The sequence below is a fragment of the Lactuca virosa genome, chromosome 8 (genome assembly GCF_052849685.1).
Source record: "Lactuca virosa cultivar CGN04683 chromosome 8, Lactuca_virosa_CGN04683_v6, whole genome shotgun sequence".
In the NCBI taxonomy this organism is placed as follows: Eukaryota; Viridiplantae; Streptophyta; class Magnoliopsida; order Asterales; family Asteraceae; genus Lactuca; species Lactuca virosa.
This window is the reverse complement of record NC_136433.1, coordinates 142,530,758-142,549,896: the sequence shown is the minus strand read 5'-3', so window position 1 is coordinate 142,549,896 and position 19,139 is coordinate 142,530,758. Positions and strand designations below refer to the sequence as shown.

Below are 19,139 nucleotides of genomic sequence, written 5' to 3'. Positions count from 1 at the left end.
ACTTTTGGATTTGATCAGAGGGGCTTAAGAAAAGGGAGTCAATAAGGAGAACTGGAAACAGGAGAGGATCAGAGGCGAGATCGACAGGTTTGTCATCGATAGTCGGGGGTTGTTGACCGGTGTGGTCGGGTTTGGGTTCCATTTTCTGGTGGGATCAGGAAGATAGTGTTGGAGGAGGCTCATAAGTCTTGCTTTTCGATACACCCGGGAGCCACCAAGATGTATCGGGATTTGAGACTATGTTACTGGTGGTTGTGTATGAAGAAGGAGATAGCTTGGTACGTTGAGAGGTGCTTGACCTATAGGATGGTCAAGGTCGAGCATCAGATGCCGCATGACAAGTTGCAACCTTTGGAGATTCCCATGTGGAAGTGGGATCAGATCACCATGGATTTTATCACTAAGTTACCGAAGACTGGCAAGGGTTTTGATGCTATTTGGGTCATCGTGGATTGATTGACCAAGAGTGCCCACTTTTTAGCAATCCGGGAGAGCTCCTAGGCCGAAAACTTGTCTGATGTGTATGTTCGGGAGATTGTTGCTCGTCATGGGGTTCCGGTCTCCATTGTGTCAGACCGAGATGTTCAGTTCACTTCCTGATTTTGGCAGAAGTTCCACGAGGAACTGGGCACAAGGCTACATTCCAGCACTGCTTATCATCCGCAGACCGACGGTCAGAGTGAGCGGACCATCCAGACATTGGCGGATATGTTACGGGCTTATGTCATAGGTTTTGGTGGGAGTTGGGATTCCTACCTACCTCTTGTGGAGTTTTCCTACGACAACAACTATCACTACAACATTGGTACCCCGCCTTTCGAGCTCTTGTACGGTCAGAGATGTCGTATCCAGTGTGTTGGGAGAGGTTGGTCACAGATTCATGGGAAGGATTGAGGTAGTCCTTCATACCACGAAGCTTATTCAACAGATCAAGAAGAGACTGCAAACAACTCTGAGTCGGCAGAAAAGTTATGTCGATCAGAGCCGATCAGAGTTGGAATTTCAGGTCGGCGATATGGTGCTACTGATGGTCTCACCCTCGAAGGGTGTGATATGCTTCAGTAAGAGGGGGAAATTGGGTCCCCGACATATTGGACCGTTCCGAGTGATCGCCAAGGTAGTCAGGGTGGCCTACCGGTTGGATTTTCCAAGTGAGCTCAGCCAGATCCACAATACTTTCCAGGTTTCGAGTCGTGGATGTGTGTGTTGGATAATGAGGCAGTGGTCCCCTTGGATGATATTCAGGTCGATGAGTGCCTGAAATATGTTGAGAGACCGGTAGCGATAGTGGAAAGGAAGATGAAGATCATGCGCAACAAGGACATACCTTTGGTAAAGGTTCAGTGGCAACATTGGAAAGGCTATAAGTGGACTTGGGAGCCGGAGGCGGTGATGCGGGAGCATTATCTTGAGTTGTTCGAGACGGCCGACTTCGAGGACGAAGTCTAGTTTAAGTGGGGGAGAATTGTAACATCTCAGTGATGAGGTACTTCTATATTTAACCTTAAGTACGAGGATTATTAGTATTTTAGCCTTATACATGGAAAGTGTTGCAAAATGGCCCATAGTGGCATTGTTGTAAATATGGGAGGAAAATGCGTACACTTGGTGTACAGCGTGGTACGCTAGCCATAAGGCCATTTAAGGGAACGACGCCTTTTTGGGAGTATGTTGGGCGTGCCATGCATACGTTGAGCGTACTTCGTCTGGGCGAAAACCCTAATCTTGAGGGTTTGGACCCCATATATTGAACATTAAGTCTCATTTCCCCACCCCATTTCCAGCCTCCATCATTAGAAACGTCTTCTCTTGCAAACACTAGCCCCATTGTTGCATTTTGAAGCTTAAGTGTGTGTTTTTATGTGTTCCAAAGGAAGAAGAAGGTGGTGGTGAAGCTTGGAAGCTAGAATCAAGCTTGGATATGAAAATCTTACATTATTCTCCATCTCCAGAAGGTATAAAGTTCCCACCTTGATGATTAACTTTCTAGATCTAGCTTTCATGGTGATAATATGAGCTTTTGTCCCCAAATATGGAATTTCTTGTGCATGGCATGCTATAGAACATTTGGGCCGTCCTTTTGGACGTTTTCCATGTTTTGAGTCATAAAAATATGATCTTGGCTCCTGAGATTCTTCCATGCAATTCGTTTAGAGCTTTAGTGGTTAAGAAGAGTTAGGGCTTTGATGTTGGGTTTGTTCTAAGCATGTAAAACCATATTTGGAAACTTTATGGTTTGGGATATGTTTAAAGACTAGATCTGAGACTTGGAAGAAATGACTTAAAGGATTAAGTCCTTAAAAGTTGGAATTTTAAGCCCTCGGATACGTTGGCCGTACCTGGACGTACGCTGAGCGTACACTGTTAGAACCCCGGTCAGGATCAAGAGTACGCGGGGCGTACTAGCCGAGTACGTAGGGAATACTCAGTTTGTGTTGACTTCGAAGCATTGACTTCTTGACCCGTTGAATTTGACTTTGACCAAGTTTGAGTTAAGGGTATTTTGGGTATTTTGAGCTATAGTTGAGCCTTGGTCTCTATCTGTTGAATAGGTGACCTGTAGAGCCAATATTTGGAGCAGTATATCGTTCAACTTTTCGTCAGACTGTGAGGTGAGTTTTCCTCACTATACTTATGGGTCGAAGGCATCAAGGCCGGCCCATTCGATTGATATCCTAGTTTACCATATGTTGTTATGATGTAGTGATCTGTTAGATCTATATCCTGATATATAGGATGTTGTTATGCTATAGTGATCTATTAGATCTGTATGACTATCTGTATATGGTAACTATTGATTGTTATGGTATATGTTGATATGATATGGTCGATTGGGTTGAGGTGGTTCTGCTTTGTGTTGAAGGCCAAGATACCCAGGGTGGTCTAGATAGACTAAAGGCATGCGAGGCAGACCAGTCAGGCCGAAGGCCCGGAGAGCGGTCTAGATAGGCTATAGGTCGTACGAGGCGGTCCAGTTATGCTGAAGTCTCTGCATGCATGTTGTTGTTTGTTATGTTTATGTGGTGGTACTTTGGGGGAACTCACTAAGCGTTGGCTTACAGTTTTAGTTTTGTTTCAGGTACTTCCGAGTACCGTGGCAAGGCGAAGGCGTGACCGTACACATCCGTGGCTTATGTTGTGGATCTTGGGAAACTCGGTTTTGAAAACAATGATTATGTAAACACTTTTTTTTAAGTAAATGGTTTGTTTTGAAAAGGTTTAGGTTGTTGTGATTTTTGAGGCATTACAATCAACAGTAGGAGTTGTGACCTATTCAACTATATTTTCAAACCGTGAAGTGAGTTTTACTCATTGTACTTATGGGTCGAAGGCACCAAGGCCGACCCACTGGGTTTTGTATCTTGATATATTGGATTCATGTTATGCTGAGTATGTGTTAGACCGGTAGATCTGTATGATTTCATGTGATCACTGAGTATGAGTTAGATTGGTAGATCTGTATGATTACCTATGTTTTTGGTTATCATTTTCAGAACATTTGCATATATAAAGTTTCCATCTTGATGTTACATGCTAATAAGGATTGATTAGTCTCATATCTTTAAACTTGAGGGAAACGTAACTGATATTACCATATTTATACATATTTTTAGGCAATATTTAAGTACATTTTTATATATATTTTGGTCATTTGCATAGAATAATGGTACTTATAAGGTTAAATTATATTTTGCAGCCAAAAAGAAGACATTTTGAAGAAAAGGGACTAAAAGCGTTAAAGAATAAAACTTTGGAGGTTGAAGGTTTGAAAGACAAGAAAATCAGAAAAACGCGTACTCACGAGGTGAATCTTAATAATTCACGAGGTGAGTATAGCCTTCTAGAAGATAAACATTGCGGATCAGGAATCCGTGTTGTATACGGATATTTATCTATTCACGAGGTGAATCTTAAAAATTCACGAGGTGAATCAGGCAAAATTAAAAACTATATATATCCTTGATCCCTATGACTTTGAGGACTTTTGGCTGGCTTAGAAGGGTTCCTGGAGACGAAATTCAGAAGAGAAGAAGATCTGGAAGCTGGTTCTAACACCAAGGAAGAAGAAGTTCACAATTTGGTTTATAGATTGGTACACTTAAACATGTCTTTGATTATAGTTTGTGCTTATTTAGCTGTTAGTATGTCCAGCTAAATCTAGCTGCTTCTGTTAGCTAGATGAAGCTGGAACTCATGGTTTTAATGCGTTAGACTTGACTTTACTTGTTGGTGATACGCTTGTGTTGATTGATTTTACCTAGCATGCTTGAATTAATTTTTTGATTGCTTTAAATTCTTGTTTTGTGTAGTTAGTGAACACAAATCTGCATGAATTTGAATACCTAATAATATAGTGAATACTAGTTATTAGAGCTAAGATCAAACCAATCTTAGATAAGTAATTGAATCATTGAATTAAGCTGTGTTAGAGAACTCATATTATGACTCTAATTGTGTTTTGATTAATCAATCTTTCATGGCTCCAATCTTATTTAATAATTGATTATGTGTTAACTATTGTATGACCATACATAGATTTACATGAATTGATTAATAATTAGTAGATTTAGAACTAAATTTCTAATACTTCTTAATTTGGTAACCAACAGTAATAGTCCTAGCTAATGTACAACCATTGAGTGAAAGCGGATTCGGACTAACAGAAGTGTTTTGTTTATTGATTGAATTTTTGTTAAAGAATTAAGTTCATCTAAACTTGCAAAATTAGATAAAAAAAACCCTTTCTTAGCTCGTTAGTAATTAGGTTAGTTTAGTAGTAAATAAATTAATTAGTCAACACCGTTCCCTGTGATCGACACCCGACTTACCAAACTATTCTATAATTCGACTAGGTACACTGCCTAGGTGCATTCTAGTTAGTTAGTTAGTTAGGTTATAAATTATAAAATTAGTGGGTACTATCGTGCACATCAAGTTTTTGGCGCCGTTGCCGGGGGACGGCTTAGTTAATTATTAGTTTGTTGCTTTAAATTAATCGATCCTTTTTATAGGATAAAACCTGCAAAAAGTTAATTTTCCAGCAAGGTTTGAAAATTTTTAATCTGTTACAGGACTCACGACGTGAATCTTAAAGATTCACGACGTGAGAACTGTGATTTTTAGTTTTCTTTAGTTTTTAGTTTATTTTTCTATTTTAGTTCGTTTTTACGTTGTTATTTTGTTTAGTTTGCAGGAGTTCATGACCAGAGGCTGTAACACACCTTTGGTGCCACCACTTGAAGATCCGGAGTCAGCCCTTCACAAAAATAAGAACAAGAACGCGAAGGAAGATCAAACGCCAAAGAAAACACCCTTGCAAGAACTAAAATCAGCCTTTTCAAGGAAGTCAGGGAAGAATACTAAGACAGTGGAATCGAGTTCAGCCTCAAAGGATAAGGGCAAGGTTAAAGAACTTGGTCCAATTCCTATTCCACACGAATCAGAATACGAATCCGACACAGAATTTGGACTTTATACGAGTGAACCAGAGGACGAGCCGGAGAACGCAATGGCAAATATAGATGAGATGGCCATGGGGGACTACAAGAAGCGCATTCGAGATGATGTGGGGCCGGGTTTAGTACATCCTACGATTCCTCCCAATACCACATTTGAGTTGAAGGGACATATCCTTACTGCACTGAAAGATATCCCATTTTACGGGAAGGATTACGAGGATGCTTTCAAACACTTAGACAAGGTGAACGATATTGCGGATTATTTTAATACTCCCAATATCCTAAGGGAGACAGCTTTGCTAAGGATGCTACCAGTCACTTTCAAGGGAGCAGCAAAAGACTGGTTGAAGGCACTCCCACCCGGTACAATCACCACCTGGGCCCAGTTGCGTGAGAGGCTTCTAGATCAGTTTTGCCCACCCTCCAAAATCTCTAAACTCAAGAAGGCAATTGCCAACTTTGAGCAAAATCCGGGGGAGTCATTGTACGAGGCCTGGGAACGCTACAAGGGGTTGTTAAGGAATTGTCCTCAACATGACCTCAATATTCAGCAAGAAATGTCAATATTTTCTGATGGGGTGAATGTCATGACTAGACAACTCCTTGATTCGCAAGGACCACTAACAAAGAAGAACCCAAATCAGGCCAAGGAGCTGATTGAAGAGTTTTCAAGGCACTCTCGTGAGTATCACAACCCAGGTCGTGATGGAATAAAAGGCGGTGGAGGTACACAGACTGAAGAGATGGCTGATGTGATGGCAATGCTTAGCACTATGGATAAGAGATTGACTCAAATGGACCAATCAATTCATGCAATTCGAGTTGGTTGCGAGAGATGTAGTGGCCCAAACTTGACAAAGGATTGCAATATGGATGAATATGGGAACAAGAAAGCTCAAGTATGCTACTCGAGTGGGGACAAGTATGATGAAGATTGGAGAAAACCGAAGAGGGAGTGGCTGCCTTACGAAGAATACAAGAAGCAAAAAGAAGAGAAATTTAGGCAAACTGGCCGGGGCTTCTACCAAAGAGAGCAACCACTAGCTGAGAAGAAATCAGAATTAGAGACCATGTTGATGAAATTCATGGAAGCTTCAGAAAAAAGACATGATGCTACTGACGCTGCAATGGAAGAACAAAGAAATATAATGAAGAATCATCATGCCATGATGATAGATCAGCAAGCATTAATAAAGAATCATCAAGCCTCCATCAATAACCTTGAAGTGCAACTTGGTCAACTTACCACTTTGGTTAATGAGAAGATATTCCCGAAAAATCCTGAAAACAAAACCCAATCTCATGTAATGGCCATAGATACTGAAGAAGAGGCCATCTCTGAGTTCCTAGAAGCATTAGAAGTAGATCCAAGGCAGCCCGAACTAGAGCCGAAGAAAGTAGAGATCGAGAGTCGAAATTATGCTGAATTACAGAATTCACGTCATGAACCATCTCTGTTCACGTCCTGGGATCGATCTGAATTGAAAATTTCAGAAAATGTTCCGGTATATCGTCCGCCTCTACCGTTTCCTTCCCGAGCTGCCCTTAGTCCACTGGAAAGACAGCATATAGAGTTTATTAAGCACGTGAAGGGTATCCCGATTAATACGCCCTTTGTCGAGTCGTTATCCAAAATTCCCGAGTATGAAATTTTTTTTAAAGACTTATTAGACACTCGTCAGCAACTAAAAAAGAAGTTTAAGGTGATTCTAAGTGAACAAAGCTCAAAAGCTGTATTGGGAGAGATACCTAAGAAAATGGGGGATCCTGGACGCCTCACTCTTCCATGTGAGTTTGGGAATAATATTAAGATTTATGCTTTAGCCGATTCAGGGGCTAGCATAAATTTGATGTCTTACTCGTTTTATCAAAAATTAAATATTCAGAAGTTGAAGGCTACAAAGATGACCATTTACATGGCAAACCGTTCAGTGACACAACCCTGGGGCATTGTGGAAGATATTTTAGTAAAAATTGGGAAATTCGTTTTTCCATTAGACTTTGTGGTTTTGGATATGAAAGAAGATCCCAATGTACCAATTATTCTTGGTCGCCCGTTACTTAACACTGTTGGAGCTCTTGTTGATATACGCGAATCCATGCTCACCTTGAGAGTTGGAGATGAAAAAGAAGTTTTTGGGATAGAAGATGGTTTCCAAAAGAGTGATGCGCAAGAAGAGGTTTTCAACATTGATGAAGAGAATGAACTTGAAGAATTAGAGAAGCTCATGGAAGAAGAAATCAAAACAATTCAACAAGTTAAAAGAACAAAACCGAGAGCATCCGTTCCATTTTTAGTTGAAGTTATTACTTACACAAATCCCACTTCTTGGGTAAGCAAAGAGGATGATGAGATGTCAAGTGATGAAGAGGAGGTTACTTCAAAAGTAAAAAGTCCAGTGGTAAAAGAAGAAAGGGATATTATGGAGATTAAGAATGACGAAAACTTGGGCACAAAAGGAACAAAGAGGAAGCTTGATGAAGACGAGATCAAAGCTAAAAAGGAAAATTCGAAAAAGGCGTATAAAAGACGTGTTCAAGCTTACAAGAGGCGTTTCAAGGAATAAAAGATCCTAGTGGTGGACTCTTCAGATAACTCAACGTAGAAGACAAGGAGTCCGGCTCATGACTCCAAGAAAAAGAAGCGCTTCTCGGGAGGCAACCCGAGCTCGGTTTGAATTTTCTTTTCCTTTATGTTTTTCGTTTAGTTTTCGCATTTTTTGACATTCAATCATCTAATCATCCAAACTAAGTGGTAAAAAGTTGAATGTGGTGTTCCTAAATTAAGTGGTGAAATTAGAAGAATTATTAATTAGGCTTATACTTTTTAATCAGACATAATTCACGAGGTGAGTGCGAAGAAATTCACCTCGTGAGTCCATAACATATACGGGGTGGGACATTTAAGCCAATAGATTTATTGGCCCAAGACTGTTCGAATAGATGGCCAGCCAAGTTAGCCCAACAGAACTCACGAGGTGAGTCCGAATAAACTCACGACGTGAGTTTTGAAAAACACGGGACCACAGCATAAACAATTCATAATCCTTTGACCAACCCACTTTTATACTCTCACGAAGTGAAGACGGTCCCCTGGTCCCCCCCATCCGATTTTGGCCTTAATCAAACATAATTTACTCGTGTGCTTACGTAATCTCTCCTTTAAGGTAAACATTTTGCATTTCTTTTGGTTGATTTCCACGAGTTTGTTGATTTAGGGGCTAGGGTTTTTCATATGCTTAAATGTCAAAATTTTGCCCAAAATGTGTTATTCATCCATCATATGTTACTTGATTATGCTTAAAAATGGTTTATGAGTAAACCCTCACAACAAAATTAAGTCCCGATTTCTGATTTTTGAGACCATTTCTCGCTGTGAATAGCGAACTCACGAGGTGAGTTTCATGAAACTCACGAGGTGAGTCCGGAGCATCACCAAAAACTGTTCTGAGAATTAACTAATATAAGGGATATTTGGTTTTGTTTTTGTTGCTTATTTATTGCAGAAAAATGGCACCTAGACGTGAGGTTGGTAACGTCCAAGGCGGGATTGCTAATTTGCACCCGTTTTACGTATTCCCGACAAATATATCTAGGGACGTGCTCGCCCGATACAACACTAGATTGGGATGGTTACACAACAGGGATTTTGCTATTGCCCCAACAGTTAATTGGCAAAGGCTTCAAGAGGTTGGACTAGTTGAAAGACTAAACCCGTTTCTTACCAAAAATTTTATGGGAAACGGGTATTCATTTACATGCAAGGGATGGAGTAACTTGTTCTCCATCCAAGAAAGGGTTTACAAGGAATTGTGTGTTGAATTCTTTTCTACTGTGGTGTTCCATGAAAATGTCCAAGACCCTAACTACTCACAAGCATTGGTCTTTCGTTTGGGAGGTGAATATAGAGAGTGCAGTTTGGTAGAATTCTCATGGAGGATGGGTTTATACAAGGCCCAGGAGACCGTGACCCCCGAGTTTTCTATGTTCTTATGGGAGGCTACCCGTACTTATTCCGGGGGAATGACGAGATATGAGTTTTGGAGCAATATCGCTTTTGGTGTTTTCAACTCTGGTGTGTCACCAGAAAGCAGCATCAAATCACCCATTCACCGTTTGCTGCAGAGGCTAATCACATTCTCCATCCACCATAAAAAATTTGGAGACAAGGTCACCAAGATTAATTTATTTTTCTTGTGGTCTATTTTACAACCAGGGTTTTGTTGCAATCTTCCCTACTTTTTAGCTCGTTACTTGGCAGAGTATGCAGTAAGTTCCCGACCCGGGAGCCCAATCTCTGGTGGCCATTTTGTCACCCGCTTAGCCAAGTCTTATGGCGTGCTCGTCCCTGCGGTTACACGGACACTTACGTGTAAACAAGGGAACGAATTTTCTATGGGATATCTTGAGACCATACGAGTGGTGGTCAATTATGGGATACATTATGGGATACCGCACAACGATAGCGAGGGTGAGGATCAACCGACCGAAGAGACCGAACAACAACGAAGGCCTCGAAGAAGGAACGTGAGAACCAGGGGGGAGATGGGACGATCCCAACCATATGAGGGTGTAATACCCACTGACCCGTTCCAAAGTCGGGTGGGTTCTTACTTGGATAATTTACGCGGTGGGATGACTTATAACACCCAAATGATTGAAGCCATGTTCTCTCATATGAATGTGGTGAGACCACCCACCGTGCCGCCTCATTGCCCTTATATTCCTACGTGGGAAGAGTTATGGATGCCAAGAGGAGAAGGAGTCGGGACTAGCGGAGCGAACGAGGATGATTGATCGTTTATTTTAGTTTTATTTTGATTATTTTAGTTTTGTTTGGTTTGGTTTTATTTTGTTTGGATTGTAAAACTATTAAGATATTATGTTACTTTTCTCTTCTTTGGTTGTTATTTTTCAGAATTGCTAGGAGCGCATACAAAGGATGTCGAGATATGAGTGCATATGTGTTTAACCGGGAGTGTTTAAAGTCGAGAGTCGGGACCCATAATTTGAATTAAGTGTGGGGTGGGTCAAGCGAGAAGAAAGTTAGAGAGAAGAGTCCAAAATAATAGGGTTAGAAAAGTCTTAATCTATTAAGACATGGGGTTGAATATAAGAATTGAAAGAAAGGTTGGAAGAAATATATTTTTGGGATTCCAGTTTTCACGTCGTGAAACTTTTGTTATTCACCTCGTGAGTCAGTATATGGTGACTTCCCAGAACCAGCTTCACATCGAATTCACCTCGTGAATCTAAATACAATCACGTCGTGACTTTGTATTTTTCACAAAAAAAGTCTTATTTTTCCATATTCATTATGTGGTTCACCATCATTCTTTTTGGGAATATTATGAAGATTATCATGGCTCATGTCTCTACCATGCAATGTGGTGTATGCTTTCCCACATTGTTTTGTCCATTTTGAACATTTTTCTGCACCACATTTGTTAAAGATTGAAGATTCGACCCCATATTTTGCCGGTACATTACTTATCTCACGTGTTCAAGATCCAAGTTTCTATTTCTCAAAGTCTATATTCAAGATGCATATTTCAACCACACTTTTGGAGAAGCTCACGCCGCTATCCCAGGGGAGTCTATTCCTTTTTCTCCCTTCTCTTAATTTTTATATTATTTTAAGCATACAATGAGGGCATTGTATGTAATAAGTGTGGGGTAGGGGGTATAAAAAGTAAATTGCTAGATAATTTGGTAAATTTTGAAATTTTTAAATCTAGTAATAATAATTTGAACTCTAGTTGCTAGTGTTATATGGAATGATCCGATAAGAGCTCAAATGTTTAGTTGAGCCGATATACATTATAATGCATTTGTGGCCTCCCTTATTTTAGTGAAATCATGGAACAAAAACATAACCTCGCTTAGTTTGAGGGATGCAATATGTTTAGCAGCCTAAACCTGAAATGTATCCAGGAAAGCTATGTCTTAGCCAATAAAGGTTGAAGTTAAGCGCCCTTGCTTAAGCATGTAGGTTTTTGAGTGATATAGAAAAGTGAGACACGTGTAAAAAAAAAGAGAGAGAAATTACCAAAAAAGTGAAAATTTGAAGAATTTAGGAGCATAAAAGTATCAAAGTTTGAAGATCAAAAGATCAAAAATTCTAAAAGTTGAAAGTTGAAGATGCCAAAAATCATGAAAAAAGTGAATTCAAAGAAAGTGAAAGATCAAACATCAAAGAAATGAAGAATTCAAGAGCTCCAAGTTGTGGTATCTTCTGAAAAGCTGTAATTCTCTAGTTTATGTATGCTTGGGTAGCTTTACAAAAATACTTTGAGGTTAAGTAGGATTTCTGGGGATGGATTCGGAGGGTTGCATAAAATGAGCATCGTTCGAAAGAAGTGGGCGAGTGTTTATGAAGATTGTGAGTATTTAAAGTATGGGGGGTTATTTAGGAAAAAATTTAGACACAAATGCATGCGTTGAGGTCTTGGCATAATGGCTGAGCTTGAGTTGGATCGTTCTATGTGATATTGGTGGTGAAGGTTTGATTTAATAATTAAATTTGCTTGAGGGAAAGCAAAGCACAAGTGTGGGGTATTTTGATATTACCATATTTATACATATTTTTAGGCAATATTTAAGTACATTTTTATATATATTTTGGTCATTTGCATAGAATAATGGTACTTATAAGGTTAAATTATATTTTGCAGCCAAAAAGAAGACATTTTGAAGAAAATGGACTAAAAGCGTTAAAGAATAAAACTTTGGAGGTTGAAGGTTTGAAAGACAAGAAAATCAGAAAAACGCGTACTCACGAGGTGAATCTTAATAATTCACGAGGTGAGTATAGCCTTCTAGAAGATAAACATTGCGGATCAGGAATCCGTGTTGTATACGGATATTTACGTATTCACGAGGTGAATCTTAAAAATTCACGAGGTGAATCAGGCAAAATTAAAAACTATATATATCCTTGATCCCTACGACTTTGAGGACTTTTGGCTGGCTTAGAAGGGTTCCTGGAGACGAAATTCAGAAGAGAAGAAGATCTGGAAGCTGGTTCTAACACCAAGGAAGAAGAAGTTCACAATTTGGTTTATAGATTGGTACACTTAAACATGTCTTTGATTATAGTTTGTGCTTATTTAGCTGTTAGTATGTCCAGCTAAATCTAGCTGCTTCTGTTAGCTAGATGAAGCTGGAACTCATGGTTTTAATGCGTTAGACTTGACTTTACTTGTTGGTGATACGCTTGTGTTGATTGATTTTACCTAGCATGCTTGAATTAATTATTTGATTGCTTTAAATTCTTGTTCTGTGTAGTTAGTGAACACAAATCTGCATGAATTTGAATACCTAATAATATAGTGAATACTAGTTATTAGAGCTAAGATCAAACCAATCTTAGATAAGTAATTGAATCATTGAATTAAGCTGTGTTAGAGAACTCATATTATGACTCTAATTGTGTTTTGATTAATCAATCTTTCATGGCTCCAATCTTATTTAATAATTGATTATGTGTTAACTATTGTATGACCATACATAGATTTACATTAATTGATTAATAATTAGTAGATTTAGAACTAAATTGCTAATACTTCTTAATTTGGTAACCAACAGTAATAGTCCTAGCTAATGTACAACCATTGAGTGAAAGCGGATTCGGACTAACAGAAGTGTTTTGTTTATTGATTGAATTTTTGTTAAAGAATTAAGTTCATCTAAACTTGCGAAATTAGATAAAAAAAAACCCCTTCTTAGCTCGTTAGTAATTAGGTTAGTTTAGTAGTAAATAAATTAATTAGTCAACACCTCCCTGTGATCGACACCCGACTTACCAAACTATTCTATAATTCGACTAGGTACACTGCCTAGGTGCATTCTAGTTAGTTAGTTAGTTAGGTTATAAATTATAAAATTAGTGGGTACTATCGTGCACATCAGTAACATTGGGAGAGTCACAGGAGGAGGTGGTGGAAGATTTGAAGAGGCATGATGTCCAGTTCCACTATTTCCTAAAGAAGGGAAAACAATTTCACCTTGACTTGAAATTGGAAGACCATCTCCAGAAGATTGAGGAAAACCATTTCCATAAGAATGAGGAAGATCATTTCTATCTTCATAATACATCTAAAAGTGGGAAAAGAAAGAATTCAAGTTAGTTGATTTTAATCGTTAATTATTAACCCAAAATTTAAATTAAGGTTAGGATCCATATTTTCGATTCGAACTTTGAAGAGGGATGCCGCAATCAAATTGCGGATCTATTTTAGGTAGGTAAGGCTTTTACCCATTTCAAATTTCAATCTTATGAAGCTCCTAGATCTTTTGAGATTCATCAAATGTTATCAATGACATGTTTAATCTCAGATTATGCTCTCACTTTTGTGACTGGGATGCCACAGATCACAAACGAGATGTGAATAACCATGCAAACCTGTTTGAAAACATCGATGTCTTTTATCATCTCCAATTGATGTGCCAGTTAACCACACACACTCCATCAACAATGATAATTTACGATTTGTATCATCATTCAACTTTATAGTCCCAAATTAGTGTGTCGGTTAGCCACACACGCTCCACTAACGACTAATAAAGAATGATGTGCATTTTCATGGATTAGCATACTTTTCACTTTTACCTAAAGTAACTAGAATGGGATTTTTAAAAATACTTTTGTAACTTTATATCATTATACTTTTAATGAGATTATGTCCTATCAAACCCTTTCGGCTAACGACCCTCCACTACACAAAGGAGCGGTGGGAGAGAATACACACCCATTTAACGATCATTTTATAGGCTGTTCCCTTATACCCCCTTATAGCATGGCTTCGTGAATGAGACCTACTATTGGTTGATTAACTTGTATTATACATATAATATATTAAACATTTAATCATACATAGTAGAAGGTGTATTTTAAAATTTTTTAAAATACGAGGTTTAAATATTAATTATCTAGATTAAACATTTAATCAATTAAAATTTAAACCAATTATGATTTAATATTTATCTTTTAATTAAAAAATTAATTAAATTAATTTAAATCATTTAGGGATTAAATAATTATTTTCTATTAAAAAATTAATTAATTAATTCAAATTTAATCCTAATCCAAAACCCTTCTAATTTTTGAAATTAGGGTTTAGGGTTATCCAATTTTAATTATTCAAATTTTAAGGCTCTTAAAATAATAATTAAGGAAACTAGAAAACCCTAAGGGAACCCTAGGTATTTTCGAAAATAAGGGTGGAGGTTAGGGTTTCAAGAAACCCTAGCCAATTCGAAATTTCAAGGCCTTTAGGGTTTAATTTCTATAAACCCTAATTTTGATATATTCATTATTATGCACAATCAAATAGAAAACTAAGGCTCTGATACCACTAATGAGTTTTATAGGTTATATATATGCATGAGGCGGAAAGGTACGTAACTCTTCAGTTCACATGCAACTTATTTGGATCTATGTTTTCTGTATTGATTGCAATAACCTATGAATATCAAGAACTCTAAGGGAACTCTATGATAATCAAAATTTACATAGAGTTATGGTTTAGATACCTCTTGATTATTATAGCAAATAATCACACCGATATCCTTCTTGAAAACTTTGGAAAGCAAGCACCAAAAGTTTAGTATCTCTAATGGTTTGTACCCAAAACCCTAGAAACCCTAGAATGAAGATGAGAGAGAGGAGAGGGATATAATTTTAGTTCCTAAGCTTGTAAGTAAAGGTATGAATGAAAATTATGAGCCAATGGGTCCTATTTATAGTTTAGATAACTTGCAGGCAAAGCTAGATTTGAATTAATTAAATAATAGATTTAAACTCAATTCAAATCCTTTCCTTATCTGCAACCAGGAGGCTTCTAGAAACCCTAAGAACCCCTCCAAAATTGTCCATATCATGGAGGGTTTTAGAATTGCCTCTTTTGTTCAACTATTAAACAATTACAATTCACCCCTACATCTTTAATTAATTCCAATTTATCCCAAATTAATATCAGATTAATTCTGATTAATACGTAATTAATTTTAATTATTTTCTTATTAATTTATTAACCATATAAATTAACAAATCAATTATCTAACTATTGATCTCATGTTAATTTATTAATCACATAACAAATTAACATATAAATTATCTATTCCCAATTAATATATTAATCAAATCATATATTAACAAATTATCTCTCTCTCTACTAATATCATTTCTAGCTATTTTTGGTTATGAGGGCAACCCAAAAAGGAATTTGCTTCTATTTTAAAGTTTATATTAATTTAGTTATGAGCTTAGACACCTTAATCCAACAAGTATATGGTTACGGTTGCTTCTTGCAGATATGGGGGTTCACATTTCTTCACCTACCCCCTTTCATTGTGATAACAAAAGTGCGATGCAAATTGTGAAGAATTTTGTTTTCCATGATCGGACGAAGCACATTGAGATTGAATGTCACTTCACCCGTCATCACTTATAGCTCAGGATCATATCACTTCCGTTTGTTCCATCAACCTTGCAGCTTGCCGTTAATTACGAAGGCTCTATCGGCGTCTCAGGTTCGTTTTTTGTGTGACAAATTCTCAATGCTTATTGTTGAGCCATTATGAGTTTGAGGGGGATGTTATCCCATATGTTATTATCCCACATGTTTGTGGGCTTTTTTAGTCTTTAGCCCATTAGGGTTTGGTTCTTGCTAGAATTTAATCTTCTTCTTCTTGTTTGTAGCTCTAAGCTTTTCTATCAAGAACACTCGTAATTTCTCTCTTTCAAAAAGGATTTGTTTCTATTATCAATCAATAAATAATAAAAATAATTTTTATTTTCAAAATTGGTCATCGGTAACCATTTAATCTATTTAGGGTCCTATTACTGATATGAAATGTTTAAATTTTACCAATGTAATAAATATTTGACTGAAATACAGGTCCCTTAATGTTCAATGATGTCACATAAAGTGTATGTCTATGTGTTTTTTTATGTTTTAAATTTAACAGTTGATATATAAAGGCATTAAAATAAGAATCTAATTGTATGCATTTTTATCCAAATAGAGGGACATGTGACCAAAGATGTTGAGGAGATGCATGGTTGATCGAGTAGAAATGTGGTATTCTTCTATAGAATAAAAAAAGACTAAGATAGGAAGGCTAGTGTTTGTGGAGGCCAAGATAAATGAAGGATACACAAACACATTGGTAGATATAGGTGCGTCTTATAATTTAGTTGTTGAAGGTGAAGCTAGGAAGTTGGACATTCAATTCACTACAAAGCCAATTTGGTTAAAGGTGGTCAACTCTTTAACCAAGCCTATACTTGGTGCTGTATATTAATATAGAAGAATGAAAAGGCATTGGAGACAACGTACAACCCTAGTCATTTAAGTGAGACGATACCATACGTATCACTAAGGGTTCAACAATTCACATTGTACATTTCAAGATAAATATAATAGGGTCCCGTATTCTATCAACTTTGCATTTCAACAAAGGTCTTAAGAAGATTGGGACAAAGTTCATGACAACTTTGAAGGAGGAAGAAGATCCCCCCTCCCCCCACCCCCCGAGATGGACGCTCCAATTGAGATCAAGAATATGAGGTCACTAGAGTTGCTTAAAAAATTGCATTTGAGAAAAAATGGATCACATGATGGAACAATTGGATAAGGAGAATAAGAGTAGAAACACGTTGATACATAAGGGGAAGTACTCACTTCTCACCTGAGTGACATACATGCATGATGATTAGATCAATAAGGGATCACTTCATAAATGTTAACATTGTGGGAATTAGCCAAGGCTTACAAAGGAAACAACCAACATGCATACAAGTTTTCAAATAGGAGGAATAAAGGACTATACAAGATAGTTCAATAGGGGAAACAATTTCATGGTGCAACAAAAGACAACTGACAAAATCGTCGTCAACTATGGAAACTAAGTACATAGCAGCGGATGTAGAAACTTAGGAAAAAAGCATGTGGGAAATAGAAAGTTCTAAAGGAAGAAGTCAAGATACGAAAAATCAAGACTAATGACCAAGTAGCATTTGTGTTCAAGAAAGGGTTAAGTTCTGGAAAATATGAGGGATTTTGTTGTCATCTTACTACGAATAAATGCTAGTGCCGAGGGGGAGTTTTGAAGAATCATCACTATCCCAATGGAGATTAGCCTAATAGAGTTCAATCCTTTTATCTAAAAGACTTTAGAATGTTCTACAATGCTCTTGAAGATTCTATAACATCATGGAAGTCTATGGAAGATTATAGAACATACCAGAAGCCCCTAGAATATTCTAGAACATAAATGGAAATCATGAAAGGTTATGGAACACTCTAGAAGATCAGATACCATCTTGGAACGTCGTAGACTTCTCTAGAACATGGCAGAACACTCTAGCAACATATGAAATCTTATGATAGATATAAATTATGGTATAATATTATATGATAGACATGAATATATGTAGCTTGTTGGAAGATTTAGAAACTTCCAGTAAGGAGGTGAAAACACCTATAAATATGTGTGAAACTTATTTTCTCCAAACTATCCAACATCCAAGAATACAAGAACCATAATTTAGTAGTCTCTAAAGGTGTACTCTCTTATTAAGTGGTCTTAATAAAAAAAATATTGGTGTTTCCCATAAAAGAGTTGTGCTCAACACCTACAGCTTTTATAACTGTCATGTAAGTTTTGAACCAAATAATATTCTTGAAGAGGTGTTCATGTAACCAAATCAAAATCCCTACCCTATCCTATGTATAATTCCAAATTAGATAGCTAACGATTTCTTTCATATATAATATTGCTAGGGGTAATAACAATTTCGCAACACAAGTGACTGGGTATTTGAAATTACATATATTAATTAAGGAATTAAAATATTGTATAAGAATCATATAAACAACCCACAATTATTTTTAACATGAGTGGGTGTGTGTGCAGTTTAGGCATTCTCGAACACATCATTTAAAGCTTTCATTTGTACAATGGTAGAGTGGTAAAATATGTGGTTTCACTGTCCACTTAAGTGACATCCTGCCATTTATTCATTCTAGATCCATCTCACAAGATTTTCTAAGGCAAAAAGGAAAAAAAATTAAATAAATGTTAGTTGCAAGTAAAAGTAGCTTAAACTAAACCCTAAGGTCTTATTTCGGTTTGCCAATTTTCTTGCATTGTTTTTTTTTGCAAACACAGAATTCATACAACATTAATAAAGAGAATTGTAACGTCCCAAAATATAGAGTAATTTTCTTCATTTTTAAATATGATAAAAACATCCAAATTCCATTCCCATCAAAAGATAATCAGAGTATAAGCTTGAAATCCCAATCAAATATCAGAGTAAAATCATAAAAACAGATAGTACGAAAATCTCCAGTGGATGCATTGCAATCAAGTCGGGTTCTTCCCTTCGCTACCAGAAGTACATGAAACATTTAAAACTTAAATTGTAAGAAAAAAGCTTAATGAGTTTCCCAATATACCACATGCAACACAATAACAATGGGCCCCGTCCTAGGGGTATATTTCAACCCATGTGAATGCAACGGTCCACTCGTAGTCTTACAATCAATTCCGTTGCTACAGTCCCCCTGCAGTCTTTCCGGCTATGGTCCCCCATAGTCTTTCATATAACGTACTATGGTCCCCCCATAGTCTTTCATGCAATTCACAAAGAATAACAACATATTTGGACAC

The 19,139-nt window shown here is 37.3% G+C and overlaps 1 protein-coding gene and 1 non-coding gene across 2 annotated transcripts; one reads left to right on the top strand and one right to left on the bottom strand.

Annotated features, from left to right (window-relative positions):
* Positions 1-5,509: 5,509 nt before the first annotated feature.
* LOC145130907 (uncharacterized) lies at positions 5,510-8,026 on the top strand. Its single transcript, XM_079065663.1, has 2 exons — positions 5,510-7,683; positions 7,798-8,026. The coding sequence occupies exons 1-2, from the start codon at positions 5,510-5,512 to the stop codon at positions 8,024-8,026; spliced, it is 2,403 nt and encodes an 800-aa protein (XP_078921789.1).
* Positions 5,894-6,000, bottom strand: LOC145135350 (small nucleolar RNA R71). Its single transcript, XR_013719812.1, has one exon. It is a non-coding gene; the product is annotated as a small nucleolar RNA R71 (small nucleolar RNA).
* Positions 8,027-19,139: the final 11,113 nt, after the last annotated feature.